The 19037-nt window shown below is 38.5% G+C and overlaps 1 protein-coding gene across 9 annotated transcripts in view; it reads right to left on the reverse strand.

Annotated features, from left to right (window-relative positions):
* ZNF227 (zinc finger protein 227) overlaps window positions 1–19037 on the reverse strand; it is a 62771-nt gene that overhangs the window by 29575 nt on the left and 14159 nt on the right. For 6 of the 9 annotated variants that reach the window (XR_013163409.1, XR_013163411.1, XR_013163410.1 and 3 more), the window contains 2 exons: window positions 10260–10332; window positions 9657–9715 (listed from right to left, as the gene is read on the reverse strand). Coding sequence is in view for 3 of the 9 variants with exons in the window: in XM_077131549.1 (XP_076987664.1) it covers window positions 9657–9713 (57 nt within the window). In the remaining 6 variants the exon portion in view is untranslated. Of the gene's footprint in view, window positions 1–7727; window positions 8171–9656; window positions 9716–10259; window positions 10333–19037 lie in introns of those variants that run through there. The other 3 variants (XM_077131552.1, XM_077131553.1, XR_013163412.1) reach the window with 2 other exon arrangements.

Consider the following 19037-nt stretch of genomic DNA (forward strand, 5'->3'; position numbering starts at 1 on the left):
CACTCATCTGTTGATGGACATTTTGGCTGTTTCCATCTCTTGGCAATTGTAAATAATGCTGCTATAAACATTGGTGTGCAAATGTCCGTTTGTGTCCTTGCCCTCATGTCCTCTGAGTAGATACCTAGCAACGGTATTGCCGGGTAATATCCCAATTCTATATTTAACTTTTTGAGGAACCACCTAAATGCCTTTCACAGCAATTGTACCATTTGACATTCCCACCAACAGTGGATAAGTGTGGCTCTTTCTCCACATCCTCTCCAGCACTTGTCATTTTCTGTTTTATTCATAATGGCTAGTCTGGTGGGTGTGCGATGATATCTCACTGTGGTTTTGATTTGCATTTCTCTAATAGCCAGGGAACTTGAGCATCTCTTCATGTGCCTTTCGGTCATTTGTATTTTCTCTTCTCAAAGAAGTGTCTGTTCAAGTCTTTTTCCCATTTTGTAATTGGTATGGCTGTCTTTTTGTTGTTGAGTTGAACAACCTCTTTATAAATTCGGAATACTAGACCTTTATTTGATAGGTTGTTTCCAAATATTGTCTCCCATTGTGTAGGCTCTCTTTTTACTTTCTTGATGAAGTTCTTTGATGCACAAAAGTGTTTAATTTTGAGGAGTTCCCATTTATTTTACTTTCTTCAATGCTGTTGCTTTGGGTGTAAGGTCTAGAAAATGGCCTCCAAGTATAAGATTTATAAGATATTTCCCTAGATTTTCTTCTAACAGTTTTATGGTCTTAGATCTAATGTTTAGGTCTTTGATCCATTTTGAGTTAGCTTTTGTATAGGGTGTGAGATATGGGTCCTCTTTCATTCTTTTGCATATGGATATCCAGTTCTCTAGGCACCATTTATTGAAGAGACTGTTCTGTCCCAGGTGAGTTGGCTTGACTGCCTTATCAGAGTTCAATTGTCCATAGATGAGAGGGTCTATATCGGTACACTATTCGATTCCATTAGTCAGTATATCTACCTTTATGCCAGTAGCATGCTGTAGCTTCATAATATGCCTTAAAAGTCAGGTAGTGTGAGATCTCCAACTTCATTTTTTTCCCTCAGGATACTTTTAGCTATTTGGGGCACCCTGTCCTTCCAGATAAATTTGGTTATTGGTTTTTCTATTCCTGAAAAGTAAGTTGTTGTGATTTTAATTGGTGTTGCACTGAATCTGTAAATCAATTTAGGTAGAACTGACATCTTAACTATATTTAGTCTTCCAATCCATGAATATGGTACGCGCTTCCACCTACTTAGGTCTTCTGTGATTTCCTTTAACAATTTCTTGTAGTTTTCTTTATAAAGGTCTTTTGTCTCTTTAGTTAAATTTATTCCTAAATATTTTATTCTTTTGGTTGCAATTGTAAATGGAATTCTCTTCTAGATTTCCTCCTCAGATTGTTCAGTACTAGTGTATAGAAACACTACAGAGTTTTGAGTGTTGATCTTGTAAACTACCACTTTGCTGTACTCATTTATCAGCTCCAGTAGTTTTGCTGTGGATTTTTCGTGGTTTTTGACATATAGTATCATATCATCTGCAAACAGTGTAAGAGTTTTACTTCTTCCTTTCCAATTTTGATGCCTTGTATTTCTTTTCCTTGTCTAATTGCTCTGCCTAGAACTACCACCACAATGTTGAATAAAGGTGGTGACAGTGGACATCCTTGTCTTGTTCCTGATCTTAGCAGGAAAATTTTCAATTTTTCCCAATTGAGGATGATGTTAGCTGTGGGTTTTTCATATATTCCCTTTATCATTTTGAGGAAGTTCCCTTGTATTCCTATCATTTGAAGTGTTTTCAACAGGAAAGGATGTTGAATCTTGTCAAATGCCTTCTCTGCACCAATCGAGATGATCATGTGATTTTTCTGCTTTGATTTGTTGATATGGTGTATTACATGAAATGATTTTCTTATGTTGAACCATCCTTGCATAACTGGGATGAATCCTATTTGGTCCTGAGGTAGAATTCTTTTAATGTGCTGCTGGATTCGATTTGCTAGAATTTTGTTGAGAATTTTTGCATCTATATTCATTAGAGAGATTGGTCCATTGTTTTATTTTTTTGTAATATCTTTGTCTCGCTTTGATATGAGGGTGATGTTGGCTTTGTGATTCAATTTCTTAACTTGTGATTGGTTTGTTGAGGTCGTCTCTTTCTTCTAGAGTCAAAGTTGGCTGTTCATGCCTTTCCGGAAAGCTGTCCATTTCATCTACATTGTTGTATTTATTAGCATAAAGTTGTTCATAGCATCCTGTCATTACTTCCTTTATTTCTGTGGGGTCACTGGTTATGTCTCCTTTTCCATTTCTGATCTTATTTATTTGCATCCTCTCTTTTTTCTTTTTGTCAATCTTGCTAAGGGTCCATCAATCTTACTGATTTTCTCAATTGTCTTCATGTTCTTAATTTCATTTATTTCTGTTGTAATCTTTATTATTTCTTTCCTTTTGCTTGCTTTGGGGTTAGTTTGCTGTTCTTTCTCTAGTTCTTCCAACTGAACAGTTGGAAGAACCGAATTTTTGCCCTTTCTTCTTTTTTGATATAGGCATTTAGGGCAATAAATTTCCCTCTTAACACTGCCTTTGCTGTGTCCCATAAGTTTTGATATGTTCTGTTTTCATTTTCATTTGCCTCAAGATATTTACTGATTTCTCTTGTAATTTCTTCCTTGACCCACTGGTTGTTTAAGAGTGTGTTGTTGAGCCTCCACATATTTGTGAATTTTCTGGCACTCCGCCTGTTATAGATTTCCAACTGCATTCCTTTATGATCTGAGAAAGTGTTTTGTACAATTTCAATCTTTTTAAATTTATTGAGACTTGCTTTGTGACCCCACATATGGTCTATCCTTGAGAATGATCCATGAGCATTTGAGAAAAAGGTGTATTGTGCTGTTATGGGGTATAATGTTCTATAAATGTCTGTCAAGTCTAGCTCATTTATTGTATTATTCAAATTGTTTCTTTTTTTTTTTTTAAGAAGATTGTCTTTATTTTACTTATTTATTTATTTTTACATGGGCAGGCAATGGGAATCGAACCCAGGTCTCCAGCATAGTAGGCGAGAATTCTGCCTGCTGAGCCACCGTGGCCCATGCTCTCTGTTTCTTTATTGATCCTCTGTCTAGATGTTCTTTCCATTGATGAGAGTGGGGAATTGAAGTCTCCAATATTATGATAGATGTGTCTATTTCTCTTTTCAGTGTTTGCCACATGTATTTTGGAGCATTCTGGCTCGATGCATAAATATTTATGATTGTTATGTCTTCTTGCTGAATTGTTTCTTTTATTAATACATAGTGTCCTTCTTTGTCTCTTTTAACTGTTTTACATTTGAAGTCTAATTTGTTGGATATTAGTATAGCTACTCTTGCTCTTTTCTGATCATAATTTGCATGAAATATCTTTTCCCAACCTTTCACTTTCAACCTATGTTTATCCTTGGGTCTAAGATGTGTTTCCTCTAGACAACATACAAATGGGTCCTGTTTTTTAATCCATTCTGCTAGTCTATATCTTTTGATTGGGGAGTTTAATCCATTAACAATTAGAGTTAGTACTGTACAGGTAGTACTTTCTGCTACCATTTTGCCTTTTGGATTTTATATGTTGCATCTAATTTTTCTTCTTTTTAACTTTACTCATAGTCTTCATTTCTACACTCTTCTCCACACCTCTCTCTTCTGTCTTTTCATATCATCTCTAGTGCTCCCTTTAGTATTTCTTGCAGAGCTAGTTTCTTGGTCAGTGATTTTTTGCCTGGAAGTGTTTTAATTTCTCCCTCATTTTTGAAGGGCAATTTTGCTGGATATAGAATTCTTTGTTGACAGTTTTTCTCTTTTAGTAATTTAAATATATCATCCCACTGTCTTTTTGCATTCATGGTTTCTGCTGAGAAATCTATGTACAGTCTTATTGGGATTCCCTTGTATGTGATGGATTGCTTTTCTCTTGCTGCTTTCAAGATTCTCTCTTTCTCTTTGACCTCTGACACTCTTGGAGTACATCTTTTTGATCTATTCTCTTCTGAGTACACTGCACTTCATGGATCTCTAATTTTAAGTCTTTCATAAGAGTTGGGAAATTTTCAGTGATAATTTCCTGCATTCGTTTTTCTCCTTCTTTTCCTTCTGGGACACCCATAACTCGTGTATTCATGCACTTCATATTGTCATTCATTTCCCTCAGTCCCTGCTCATATTTTTCCATTTTTCCTCTATGTTTTCTTTTGGTTGTCAGATTTCATATGTTCTATCCTCCAGTACACTAATCCTATCTTCTGCCACTTGAAATCTAACATTGTAGGTTTCCATAGTTTTTTCATCTCTTCTACTGTGCCTTTCCTTCCTATAAGGTCTGTGATTTGTTTTTTCAGATTTTTGATTTCTTCTTTTTTTTCATTCCTTGCCTTCTTTACATCCTCCCTCAATTCATTGATTTGGCTTTTGATGAGGTTTTCCATGTCTGTTCATATATTGTGAATTAATTGTTTCAAATCCTGAATCTCATTTGAATTGTTGGTTTGTTCCTTTGACTGGGCCATATATTCAATTTTCCTAGTGGTATTTGCTATTTTTTGCTGGTATCTAGGCATTTAATTACCTTAATTAGTTTATTCTGGAGATTGTTTTCACTCTTTTTCCTAGGGTTTTCTTGCTGGATGAATTTGTTGTCTGTCTGTTCTTTGACATTCAGTTCAGCTTTTTCTGGACCTCTAGCTTAGGTTTTGTTAAACAGAGGAGAATCTTTCAGGTCTTGTTTTCTTGTTTCTTGCCCTGCCTGTATGCTGCCTTTTCCTCCCACCCTTAGATGAGTCTACTTAGGTATTATAGACTCCGCCGGATTTTCCTAGACCAAACTGGCCTCCTGTCAAGAGGAAAGAGTCACCTCCATCAGTTTTCCGTGAGGGTGAGACCAAGTAGGTTGAAAGGCTTTCCTGTGAAGTCTCTGAACTCTGTTTTTCTTATCCTGCCCAGTATGTGGTGCTTGTCTACCTGCAGGTCCCACCAGGTTTAGATGATGTGGTACCTTTAACTTTGGCAGACTCTCCCTGCTGGGGGTGTGGTGGAGACAGAGGAGAGATTGTGGGCTGGTTTTAATGGCTTCAAATTACCAAGCCCTGGTGTCTGAATTCCTTAAGGGAGGGATTCCACCTGAGTTGGGCTTCACCCCTCCTCTAGGGAAGGCACAGGCTCCAGACAAGCCCTCAAACAAACTTGTTTCTGCCTATGCCTGGGGCACCTGCAGCCTGAGAAGCACTACCACTGTATCCAAAGGCAGTCAAACCTTTGTAGAAACATAGCCACAAAAACCTGTTTCTTTTTTTTATCTTTTTCCGTCAGGCCTGCCCCCTTGGCACCAAGGCAAAAGTGAGCGACCGCTGCTTTGACCAGGTTCACCTGAAACCTATTTTCAGTTGTTAGAATTTGTTAATTAATTCCACAATTGGTGTTTGGTTGCGCTCAGCCCCTGCTGCTGGTAAAGTCCCTTTCCTTTCCCCTTTGGAAAGCAGCCTGTGGGGGAGGGGCACCAGCCACTGCTGCTTGGAGGACTCACAGTTCGGGTGGGGGGGTCGCATCTGGTCCAGCTGGTCCAGACTGGGGTATGCTGTGTGTCCAGTCATTGATGTGGCCGCAGGAGCTGTTCTGTACTGATCCTGGTTATTTAGTAGCTGTTCTGGAGGACAAGCTAAATCACACACCACTCTAAGCCGCCATCTTAGATCTCGCTTGGGTATTAAATTCTTGGCTGAAGTCTTTGGCTTTTAGGATTTTAAATATATCTTACCACTGCCTTCTCACCTTCATGGTGCCAGCTTAGTAGTCTGAACTCAGCCTTATGTGGTTTCCCTTTTATGTAGTAGATTGTTTTTCTCTTGTCACTTTCAGAATTTTCTGCTTCTCTTCAACCTTTGACAGATTAATTAGTATGTGCCTTGGGGAAGGCCTATTTGGATTTATTCTGTTTGGAGTTCATTGGGCTTCTTTGACTTGCATATTTATGTCCTTTATATGGATTGGGAAGTTTTTCCCCCATTATATCCTCAATTACTCTTCCTAGCCCTTTCCTCCTCTCTTTTTCTTATGGGGCAACAATTATTCTTATATTTGTGCACTCTCTTTTGTCTATCATTTCCCTGAGATCCAATTCAAATTTTCCATCTTTTTTGCCATTTGCTATTTTGAGTGTTCAAAATCAGTTATCTTGTCCTCTATATCATTTATTCTTTCTTCTGTCTCTTCAAATCTGCTGCTGGGTGCCTCTGGTATGTTTTTTATTTGATCAACAGTCTTTAATCTCTGTGATATCTGCTGGTTTTCTACTTATTCTTTCAAATTCCTATTTACGCTCTTCTCCTGTCTTCTTGGGCTCCTTTATGTCATTAGCCATCCCACTGATTTTATTAAGTATTGTTATATGAACATCTTTGTCTCCTCTGGTCTTTTAATCTGGTCATTAGGCTGGGCTATATCTGCCTTCATTGTGATATGCTTAGTGACCTCTGTTGCTTTTGCCACATGTAAATATCTTGATTTATTTACTTTGGGAGTTGATTTTCTTCAGTAGCTTAAAGCCTTCTGTTTGCAGAGTGGATGTGTAGCAGGATGCAGGGTACAGGGCAGGGCCCAACAGTGCAATGACACACTGTAGTGCAGATATAAGCACAGGTTGGGGATGTTATGCTGGTGATGTCAATGTGGGCTTCCAGCGGCCAGGGAGCATGTAGCTGTGCATGTGCACAGGTCTGGGGGATATAATATGATGTGCACTAGTCTAAGGTGTGGGGCGCTTTGTACGCATGCGCAGAGCTATGACAGGGGGTCAGCATTACGTCTTCATGGGCTGGGGGTGCTTGTCACCCAGCTGCGCAGGTCAGCACTTTCTTAGAACTGAGAAGCATGACTGAGGTTCATGTGCATGGTGGGTGCAGGATTGCCATAAGCTGATGTTCCAGAGCTGAAGGACATGACTTGGGACTGTACATATGTGCAGTCCTAAGAGTGTTGTAAACTGATGTTCCCAGAGCTGAAGGATGTGATTGGGGGCCGTGCACATGTGTAGGTGTAAGTGTCATAGACTGATGTCCCTAGAGATGAGGGGCATGACTTGGGGCCGAGCGCATGCATGGGTCTCTAGGAGTGCCACAGACTGATGTGCAGAGCTCAGAGAAGGGTGGGGTGAGGCTGTGCAACACTATGGATAGGTGTGGGTGCAGCTTGGGTGTGGAGGTAAGCACCCACAGCCTTTATGCACTGGTGACAGCCTGCAGGGAGGAGAGAGGGAAAGGTAGTGCTCAGGGAGGGTTCAGGAACAGTGCATTGGGCTGCACCTGGGGTGGGATTGTGGGGCAGGGGCACTTGGAGTTGCAGGGAGTGGGGCTGGATGATGGAGTTTAGGTGTATGGGGTGTGGGGTGAGTCACAGGCCACAGGGCTGCACTGGCAAGGGTAGTGTATTCAAGGAACATGGCTTGGCTTACTTCCTAGTCTCCATCTCCCCATCCATGCACTCCCAGACCTCTACACCAGGATCCAGCTTTCTGCCTCTCAGTTCCCCAGCTCCTGCACCCAGGGCTGCCCTATGTGGTGCAGAGGACTCCCAGGTCAGTGGCACTTTTGAATCGCCATCTTAGTTGCCATCCCGTCCCTTCTCTAACTTTTCCTTGGAGCAGGGCTGAACTTGATCTACTCTATTTGGCCATCTTCCCAGCAAGGCCTGGAATTTTAATAGAGATTGTGTTAAATCTGTGTATCAGTTTGGGTAGAATTGCCATCTTAACAGTATGAAGTCTTCCATTCATGAACATGAGGTATCATTTCATTTATTTAGGTCTTCTTTTTTTAAATGTCTTCTTTAATTTCTTTTGACAATGTTTTATAGTCTACAGTGCAGAAATCTGTTTTGGTTAGATAAAGCTGCTGAAATGCAATATATCAGAAATGGAACAGGTTTTAAAAAAGGAATTTATTAAGTTAAATTCTACGGCCATAAAAAAGTCCAACTAAGGCATCCAGAGAAAGATACCTTGATTCAAGAAAGGCATGTGGCTGGTATCTGTCGGTCCTTTACCTTCTGGTTTCAAACAGCTTCCCTGGGGGGCATTTTCTTTCTGCATCTCCAAACATCTCTGTCAGCTCTGGGACTCTCTCCAAAATGTTTCCTCCTTTAAAGGACCCCAGTAAGCTTATTAAGGCCCACCCTGAATGGGCTGAATCACATCTCCATCTAATCAAAAAGTCACAATCACAATTTGGTGTGTCACAACTCCATCGAAACAATCCAATCAAAAGGTCACACTCACAACTGGGTGTGACACATCTCCATGGAAACAATTCAGTCAAAGTTTCCACCCCACTATATTGAATCAGGATTAAAAGAAACATGGCTGGCCCCACAAGACTGGATCAGGAAAAAGGACATGGCTTTTCTGGGGTAGATAACAGCTTCAAACCACACAACGTCTTTCAATTCCCTGGTTAAATCTATTCCTAAGTATTTTATTCTTTTAGAGGTAATTGTAAATGAAATTGTTTTCTTAATTTCCTTTTTAGCTTGTTCACTGCTAGTGTTTAAAACCATAACTGTTTTTGTGTATGGATCTTGTACTCTGCCACGTTGCTGAATTTGTTTATTAGCTCCAGTAGCTTTCTTGTGGTTTCTTTGGGACTTTCTATATAGGATCATGTCATTTATGAATAGGGATAATTTTTACCTTTTCCTCTCTAATCTAAAAGTCTTTTATTTCTTTTTCTTGCCTAATTGCTCTGGCTATAACTCAGTTTACTATAACTGGTGAAATCAGACACCCCTGTCTTGCTCCTCATATTAGAAAGAAAGTCTTCATCATTGAGGATGATGCTATCTGTGGATTTTTCATAAAGGGCCTTTATCAGGCCGAGGAAGTTCACTTCTATTTCTAGTTTTCTAAGTGTTTTTTATTGTTAAAGGGTGTTTAAATTTATCAAAGGCCTTTTCTGCATCAATGTGGGTTTTTTTTTTTCATTCTATTAATGTGGTAGACTACACTGATTGACTTTATATTGAACCACCCTTGAATTCCTTGGCCATAGTATAAAATCCTTTTAGTATGCTGTTGGAATCAATTTGCTAGTATTTTGTTGGGGAGGGAATAATTTTTTTAAATGTTATCACAATTCATTGGAATATGATGTAGTCATATCATTTAAAATGTGACATAATTAAATGAAAAAAGCACAATTAAAATTTTTATCTATTCTACTATTGCAAACGTATAGTTGTGAATACATATGAAAAAGAGTATATTAAAATGAAAACAGCCTGTAAGCAGAATAATAATGTGGATTAAATTTGTCTTTTTAAATTTCTATTTTCAAAGATTGTTTTGTGAAATAATGACAATGATAAAGTAAAACAACAATAAGGGTGCATAGGTAGTTCAGTGGTAGAATGCTCGCCTTCCATGCAAGAGACCAGGTTTGATTCCCAGACCATGCACCCAAAAGGAAAAAAAAAGGAAAAACCAACAAAACACACATATATCTGGCACACAACATGCACTCAAGATCTGCTGAGTTCCATTAAACTCTCCGAAGATGAGAAGAAAACAGTGCTGAATCTTTGCGAAATAAAATCATAGTTTAAGTGACAGAAGAGAAGGCCTTACTTACCTGGAACTGGGTCATTTTCTTCTGCTCCTTCTGGAGATGAAAGTCCTGAGAAAGCATAACTGGAGAAGGATAAAAAACCCATGAGAAACACACTAGGGCTGCCATAAGCCCATATGGATTATGGTTGAAATTATAAAAGAGTGCTTCTCTTTCCAGGTAGATGCAGTCACATATAGATTGGTAAAGAGAGTTTGGATTAGATTACAGCTTCTACTAGTTCTTTCTGCCAAGAGCTGTTAGACAGCAAATAACCTGAACAACTAAATGCAGTATCCCTGGGCGGGCCACGGTGGCTCAGCAGGCAGGAATGCTTGCCTGCAATGCCAGAGGACCTGGGTTCGATTCCTGGTGCCTGCCCATGTAAAAATAAAAATAAAATAAAAGTTTAAATGCAGTATCCCTACTATAAGTATTTCTGATCCTGGGGATGGTGGAAAATTAGCAGCTGTGTAATAACACATGGGTTTTAAAAAAGTGGGTCTCCAGAGTCAACTACCTGAGTTTAACACCTAGAAATGATACTTGGCATTTGTAACATTAGGGAAATTAAAAATATCTGTGCCTAAATTATGTTCTCTGCATGATAAAAAGAATTTTACCTACCTCATAGGGTTGCTCCAAAGATTAAATGAATAGCTGGAACCTTTTTAGAACCATGAGTCCTGTTTTTTCACAGCTACAAAAAAGCAGATGATATTTTCCATCATAAACTATACTTGTAAGTGTCTTTACTGATGACAAAACAAACAAAAAACACTTGAAAATTACCTGGACATCAATATTATTGCTCTCTCCTATTAAGCTCATTTTTAATCTCTGAAAAGTCTAACTGTAACTTAAAATTTCTTCTTACTTAACAATTTGTTGTCCAGCTAATAATATTTTATTGGCACCAGTAAAGATTACTATTTTGGGGAGGTCAATTTACTGCATGAAGCAAAAATAAAACCTTTGATGGTAAATCCATTTTATTTTACCCTAAATGTATGGAGATAAAGAATACCTAATGGGACATATTCCACTAGACCTCTCTCTCTCTCTTTAAACCAAGTGAAAGTCTCCTCATTTAAATTATATTTTAACTCATGATAAAATAGAAGAAATAACAGCCCTACCCCTCTACATACACACACACAAGGAGGATTGATGGGGTATTAAATGTGCAAATCTACATAAAGCCATGGCACAGTGCCTGGCACATTAAAGAAATTATCAATAAATGATGATGATGGTAATGATGATAAAATTGCCATTTAATAGATGAGGATGCTGAAGTTTAGTAAAGTTAAGTTACACAGATCACACAAATGGCAAGTGTCAGGGGCTGGACTCAAATCTAGTTCTGATTCCAGAGTTCTTAATACTATCACTTTACTGATTGTAACGGCAAAGACAATCTGATGGGTGAGGAATCCTGATGGAATCAGAGAAAGGAGAGTTGAAGAATAGAGGACAGAAATGGAGCAGGAAAGAGGACTTTGCTGGAATGGACCTGAAGAGATATTATGGTTAAGTTGTGGTCTCTAGAGCCAGAAGTCTGCATTCAAATACCAGCTCTTCCAATTTGCTATTGCTTTATGTCTCCTCTTGACAGTGCTGTACTTGCTTTACAATTAACTTCTTTAATCTCTACAATAACCCTAAAGAGGGCTCTGTTTGCTACTTCATAGAGTTTTTTTTTTTGAAGGTATACATTTAAATTTTTCCAGGTTTCTTCTTGAATTCTTTCCATGTGCCTTGTGATTTCATTCTTATTGTATAATTTATTTCATTACAGTGAAATGGCTTCTATCATGGTTGGTTCTCTACTAACAGTCTTAATCTGAAGCCAGCATCATAAATGTATAGAATCATGTTCATTCGTTTTGTCAGGGCTCACCTAGTTGCAGTGTGGTTTCAATCCCACTGTAATTTATATTTTGAATTCCGAGTTCTTTATTGCATTTTTATAGCTCAACAAACTAAAGGATTATATTGATGAACTTAACAAACTAAAAATCAATCTCTCGAATGAACTGAATACATTTAAGGTAAACATGCTTTCTTTATCCTGGACTACACCTTAAAAATAGAAGTACAAGTAATGAGTAAGCATTACTAACCTCAATATGCTTTGTGTAGGATAACAACAATACACTGAATGGAATCACAAAATCACAGATGATATGATTCAAAGGATGTGAATTCCATTAGAATTAGAGGGAGGTCAGAATATTAAGGACAAGACTTGGTAAAAGTGTTGTTGCTAAATGTTACCACACATTGACTTTCGACTTTTGTTTGCAACTTAGATGTAAAATTTCTCAATTTCTCTCTTTTGGAGTTTTTAGATAAATCCTGCAGTATCAAAATCACAATATGGCCTGTGAGGCTTGGCGTCTAACAATTATATCTTGTAAGGTAGGCTGCTTATTGAGAAGAAATTGTCTCTTGATGGAAATGCTTTGGCACTGAAAGGTCAAGAACGGCCTCCTGATTTCTAGATTCAGGCCCCTTTCTTCAGCCTCCCAACCACGTTTTCTGGTCTATGTGCAAACAATGCAAAACTAAATCTTCTATACTTTACAGAATATATAAAAAAAACTCTGCAGGATCACTGGTGATGCATTGCAGTCTGAGAACAATGCATTAGAAGAAGAAAGCAAAATGCTTACAATGAACATAGAAAAGCCCCGGGAAACATATGATGAGATAAAGAAGTACATGCAAAAGTTAAGATGTTCTTGTGTTCTTAGCCTCAAATAGTGTTGTGTGAATGAATATGTGGACCAATGTAGATAACTTTATCATTTTTGAGAAAAGTGAATGCCATATATTTGCCATATTTAATCAACATAAAAGTTTTTCTTTCTTGCTTGCTAATGGTGTCAGAGATTCTTGCTTGTAATTTATTTTTGGCAAAAAGGGTTAGGTACCCTCAGTTGGTGCCGCTCAGCTGTTCCTGTCATTTTGATGGCCCATACTTTCTCTCCTCCACCAACTGCTTCACCTTTGCATTCTCTGACCAAGTTACCCATTTACTGTACTGGGCCTTAACAATCTTGAGTGATTGGTGCAGTGGTTATAGTATAATGAACTTAAAAACACTGTAAAGAAATTTTAGCCATCAATGGTGCAACATATTTCAGACTTAATAAATGGAAAGCACTCAGAAATATTACATAATATCACAGAGGTAAGGGGTTGGGAGTTACAAACATAGACATCTTTGCAGAGTATACTTGGGTATTCATTAGGATAAGGAAGTATACATCACATTTTTGGAATTAGGTAACTTTATATATTATTTATTTATTTATTTTTGCATTGGCAGGCACCTGGAATTAAACCCGGGTCTCTGGCATAGCAGGTCAGAATTCTGCCATTGAGCCACCATCACCCTGCCCTAGGTAACTTTAAAATATATACAACTTTATAGTGCATTTTGTGTTCTCACTATATAAAATAACTGACTTCTTTGACATTGGCATTTCTTTCTCCATTGCTGTTCATGTTTATTCCTGTTTTTTATATCTTCTGTGTATATGACTATCACTAAACACAGTTTAGTATTTTCTCTGGGCTCAGGCTGTGTTCTAGTTTGCTAGCTGCCAGAATGCAACATACCAGAGATGATGGAATGGCTTTTAAAGAGGGGAATTTAATAAGTTGCTAGTTTACAGTTCTAAAGCTGAGAAAATGTCCCAATTAAAGCAAATCTATAGAAATGTCCAATCTAAGGCATCTAGGGAAAGATACCTCAGTTCAAGAAGGCCAATAAAGTTCAGGGTTTCTCTCTCAAATGAGAAGGCACATGGTGAACACAGTTAGGGTTTCTCTCTCATCTGGAAAAACACATGGTGAACAAGGGTCATCTGCTAGCTTCTCTCCTGGCTTTCTGTTCCATGAAGCTCCCCAGGAAGCATTTTCCTTCTTTATCTCCAAAGGTTGCTGGCTGGTAGACTCTCTGCTTATCGTGGCTACATCATTCTCTGCTCTCTCATTCTCCAAAATGTTTCCTCTTTTATAGGATTCCAGTAAACTAATCAAGATCCACCCATATGGGCGGAGACATGCCTCCACCTAATCCAGCTTAATAACCACTCTTGATTAAATCACATCTCCAGAGAGATTATCTAATTACAGTTTTAAGCCTGAAATGCTGAATAGGGATTACAGGAAATGGCTGCCTTCACAAAATGGTATTAGGATTAAAACATGGCTTTTCTAGGGTACATACATCATTTCAAACCAGGACAGACTGCTACAACCTGATGCTATTAAACACCAAAGCTGGACTATCCACTTTGTCCCTCTCTCTCATCACCAAGCAACCAGTTTATTCTTTTTACAAAGTTTTTGAGGTTCACACTTAATGGGTGGCCTTGATAGACACATGCCTCTTTGCAGTACTTGTTTTTAGGAACCAGTCTCTGCACCAATAGTCACCCAGTTACCTAAAGGATTATTTTTTCCCTTAATGGCGTGGATTCAGTAATCCAACATCCATTCAGTCTGCTGGGTGGTGCCTGCCCTATTCTCCTTCCCAAAGCCAGTTCCTTAACTCAGAGCCAATCATCTTGTCTCCTAAGGACTTTCTCTGTCCCTAATTTCTTATCCTTCTTGCCTCTTCAAAACCTCGGTCCATCCATCCACCGCTGCTAGAGTGAACTTTCTAGACTACACACCTAATGGTATCATTCCAAGTTATAGCCTATACAGAATGCTCCACATGCTGCATGGGGTACAACCACTCAATTGGGCTGAGGTATACCCCTATGCTTCTGATGTAGCTCCCTTCTAGGAGCAAATGAGCTGCAACCAACCTTCAGAGTCTGTGGGGCCACCAGAAACCTTTTTTAGCCTTTGGGTCTGCTGTTTTCTCCTCAGCAAAAAAAGTCCATTTATATTCTTACACACAGCAACTTCCTGCCCGCTAATGTATTGATGCTCTCAAGTCCTTTCTGGTGAAGGATGATGCACAAATAGGCAGACAGATACTGAGGGTGTATTGTATGATATCTAAAGTAACCGCTGAATATATATGTTCCAAATGGGTCCCCAAACACTACAGCAATCTCCCAGTATTCTAAATCTGTCTTCAGTGTGGTCAATTCTGCTCGTAAAGTCTTGATTCAGTTCTTAAAGCCTTTTACTTCATTTTTCAGTTTCATAGCTACTAGTTTGATGAATTTCATTATCTTGACTTCTAATTTCTAGAACACAGAGGCACAGTTAAACTTTCTGTGATGATTTCTTTATCTGGATACCTCTGTTTGTATTGTCCTTTCTCCCTATTACATCAAAATGTCCTGCCCTGTCCTTTGCATGATTATTTTTTACTCAGTATTTGGGTAAAAAAAAAATCAAAGTTGAACCTGAGATTACATTATCTTGCTGGAAAAAAGACCAGTCTCTATATATTTTTTTCCTGGTCTTTATTTCTGATAGGTGATTAGGGATGTTAGCATTCCTGGAGACTCTTAACTGAGTCAATATTAGAGATTATTCACAAAGGCTCAATCCCTGTAACAGCCAATATATTTCCTGGTCACCATGATTCCTAGTTTTCAGCTTTTCAAGTCCACAAAAAACTGAGGTTTCACTAGGTATCACCCCCTAAGCACATGCACATGTGGAAACTCTACTCAACCTGCTTGTCTCTCAGCAGTCTTTTCTGGAATTCATCAGTGAACCTAGGGAAAATTACCCCAAATGGTAGGCTGACCTTATTGCTTGGTTCCCTTCTCCTGCTCTATCTTGGCTTCACGATAATTCACTGCATTGTGACTTCAGAGATAATTTCACTTACTTATATCACATTTCATGATTCATTTTCTCAGGGGGAAATCAGGCAATTCAGAACCACTGGTCAATGCCTGAAGGAAACTCTTCCTGAATTTCCCTCAAGACTCAGGTTTCCCAATATTCCTTCCCAAGGCCTAGGCCAGGATTACACTGTCCTTGATAGTACCTTTTATGTAACACCCTGTGAGCTACTTTAGGGTGAGGTCTGTGCCCATACCCCTCTGTATCTGCATGACTTCACATGGCATCCACCAACTTGTAGTCCCTGCAGAGAACACTTGTAGAACAGTGACCAGGTAGTTAGGAATGAATGCATAAGCCTTCCTTTCTCTTTTGAGTGTTACTGTCTCTGATTCCTGGAATCCTTTATTAGGATTCTCATTAACAGAAAATCAGAAGTCAAACTGATTATCTTTGAATACATAAGCAAGAGCAAATAAGCGTTCTTAGACCATTGTTCTTTGTTGCCTTCAGTATCAGTGAATGCAACTTTCATTAAAGTAGATTAATGCACTGAACTCAAAGGTTTTCCAGATAAAGTCTAATTCCAGGACATAAAACTCTGACTGTGGTCACTTCAGATCACATTCAATTCAGCAGATCTTTCCAGTACTAGGATTTCTTCTGTCCTCAACCATGAAACTTGAGGTAGATGGCATGAGTCCAATGTCTGAGCTGTGGACAGTCCAGGGTTCAATTGAGCAGTTTTAGCTGACATACCCTGGAAGGGTCTCTCTTGAGCTGCCTGTCTGTGTAGGGGCTTCTGTCCTTGGTCTTCCCATGGAGAAATCAGAGAAGTGAGCCTGAGTCAGACTCATGCTGGTTTCCAATGAGTTGATCAATTCTGGTTCTCTCTGGTTCTGAGATATCTTGACCATCTCAGTTTTCAAAAAGCAATCAGCCTGGCTTCTCCATGCCCTGCTTGTCATCCTTGGAAAGACTCTAGAAGTTGCACTTGTTTAGAGGCTGAACAAGGCCTAAAGGGCTTTCACTACTGCATTTCTTACATTATGTTCACATCAGTGTAGTTTCTTGTAGCTTGTGTAGGTGCAATAGCCGATCATACCTCATTGTACCTTTCTTCCTTGGTTCAAGGAGGCTGATGATGTTTGAGGTTTCTCTCTCAGCTGGAGAAGCACATGGCAACATCTGCTACCTTTCTCTCTAAGAGTCATCAATGGCTTCCCCAGGGCTTTGTCTGTTCTGTTGGCCCTGTTGGTTCTGGTGGCTCTAAAGATAGTTAAGGTGTCAATTCTACCCAAATTCATTTATAAATTCAATGCAGTATCAATTAAAATCCCCAAAACTTACTTTTCAGAAACAGAAAAACCAATAATCAAATTTATTTGGAACAGCAGGGTGCCCTAAATAGCTAAAAACATCTTGAGAAAGAAAAATGAAGTGGGAGGTCTCACACTACCTGATTTTAAAGGATATTACAAAGCTACAGTGGTCAAAACAGCATGGTACCGGCATAAAGACACATATACTGGCCAATGGAATTGAATTTAGTGTTCACAAACAGAGCCTCTCATCTATGGACATTGAGCTTTGATAAGGAGGTCAAGCCAACTCAACTGCAACAAAGCAGCCTCTTCAATAAATGGAATTTGGAGAACTGGATATTCATACGAGAAAGAATGAAAGGTGACCCATATCTCCCACCCTACACAAAAATCAACTCAAAATGAATAAAAAACCTAAACATTAGAGTGAAGACAATAAAACTTTTAGAAGAAAATGTAGGGAAATATCTTATAAATCTTGTGATAAAGTGTGGTTCCTTAGACCTTAAACCCAAAGCATGAGCAAGAAAAAAAAAACAGATAAATGGGATCTCCTCAAAATTAAACACCTTGCACATCAAGGATCTTCATCAGAAAAGTAAAAAGGCAGCCTACACAATGGGAGACAATACTTGATAAGGGTTTTATTATCAGATAAGGGTTTATTATCTAGAATATATGAAGAGATTCCACAACTCAACAACAAAAATACAAACAACTGAATTTAAAAAAATGGACAAAACCCTATGAAACTTATTTCTGCAAAGGACAGGCTAAGTCTACTTTAAATTAGGCCTAAGAGTCCCCCAGAGAACCTTTTTCATTGCTCAGATGTGGCCTCTCCCTCTCAGCCAACAAGGCAAGAGAACTCACTGCCCTCACCACTCTATATGGGACATGACTCCCAGGGGTGTAAACCTCCCTGGCAATATGGGATGGAAATCCCAGAATGAGCTGGGACTCAGCATCAAGGGATTGAGAAAATCTTCTCAACTAAAAGGGGGAAGACAGAAATGAGACAAAATAAAGTGTCAGTGGCAGAGAGTTTCAAGTAGAGTTGAGAGGTTATCCTGGAGGTTATTCTTACTCATTATACAGATATCCCCTTTTCAGTTTAAGGTGTATTAGAGTGGCTAGAGGTAAATACCTGAAACTGTAGAGCTGTGTTCCACTAGCCATGTTTTTTGAAGAGGATCATATAATGATATAGCTTTTGCAATGTGACTGTGATTGTGAATACCTTGTGTCTGATGCTCCTTTTATCTATGGACTGGATCGATGAGTAAAAAATGTGCATAAGAAATAAACAAATGGGGGAACAAATGTTAAAATTATAAAGCATATAACAACATGGATGAACCCTGAGGACAGTATGTTGAGTGAAATCAGTCAGACATGAAAAGACAAATACTGTATGACTTCACTGTGTGTGAAACATAACAAGCAAATACATGGTGTCATTACCTAGAATGTATTCTGTCACCAGAAGACAGAATGAGGACAGAGAATGGGGGAGCACATGCTTAATTTGTGTAAAATATGTACTAAGGTTGATTGTAAATGTTTGGAATGGATAGATGTGATGGTAGCACATTATAGTAAGTGTAATTAACAGTGACAATATATATGTGTGTGATTTTGGTTGAAAAGTTTAGGGACATGTATGTCACTAGAAGGAAAGCCAGAAGACGAGACATGGGACTGTATAACTAGTGAACCTTCTTGAGGGTGAAAATGTTCTAGAATTGATGGTGCTGATGAATGCACAACTCTGTTATTTACTAGAAGACACTGATTATCTACTTTAGATGGAGTGTATGGTGTGTGAATTTATCTCACTAAAACTGCTTTAAATAAATGTAATAAATGAATTTAGCACGGTCTCAGGATAAAAAGTTCATACACTCCCCCTCAAAAGATCAACTGCATTTCTATCAATAATTTGAAAATGGAATCTCTTTTTAAACCACGATTTACAATAGTTCCAAAAAGAAAAACAACAAAATACTTAGGTATAAATCTAACAAAACACATGTAAGCAACATGCTGAAAAGTATAAAACCTTGATGAAAATAATCAAAGGTGCCCTAAATAAATGGAGAGACTTGCCACGCCCAAGGATTAGAAGATTCAATATGGATAAGAAATCATTTTTCCCCAATGATATACAGGTTTTTAACAATTTCAATCAAAATCCCAGACAATTATTTTGTAGATATAGACAAGCTGATTCTTAAGACATATAAAGTAACAGCACTCAAGACAGTGTGGCACTTTCATCAATGAAACACAATATAGAGCCCAGAAA

Source organism: Tamandua tetradactyla, chromosome 16 (assembly GCF_023851605.1).
Source record: "Tamandua tetradactyla isolate mTamTet1 chromosome 16, mTamTet1.pri, whole genome shotgun sequence".
Lineage (NCBI taxonomy): Eukaryota > Metazoa > Chordata > Mammalia > Pilosa > Myrmecophagidae > Tamandua > Tamandua tetradactyla.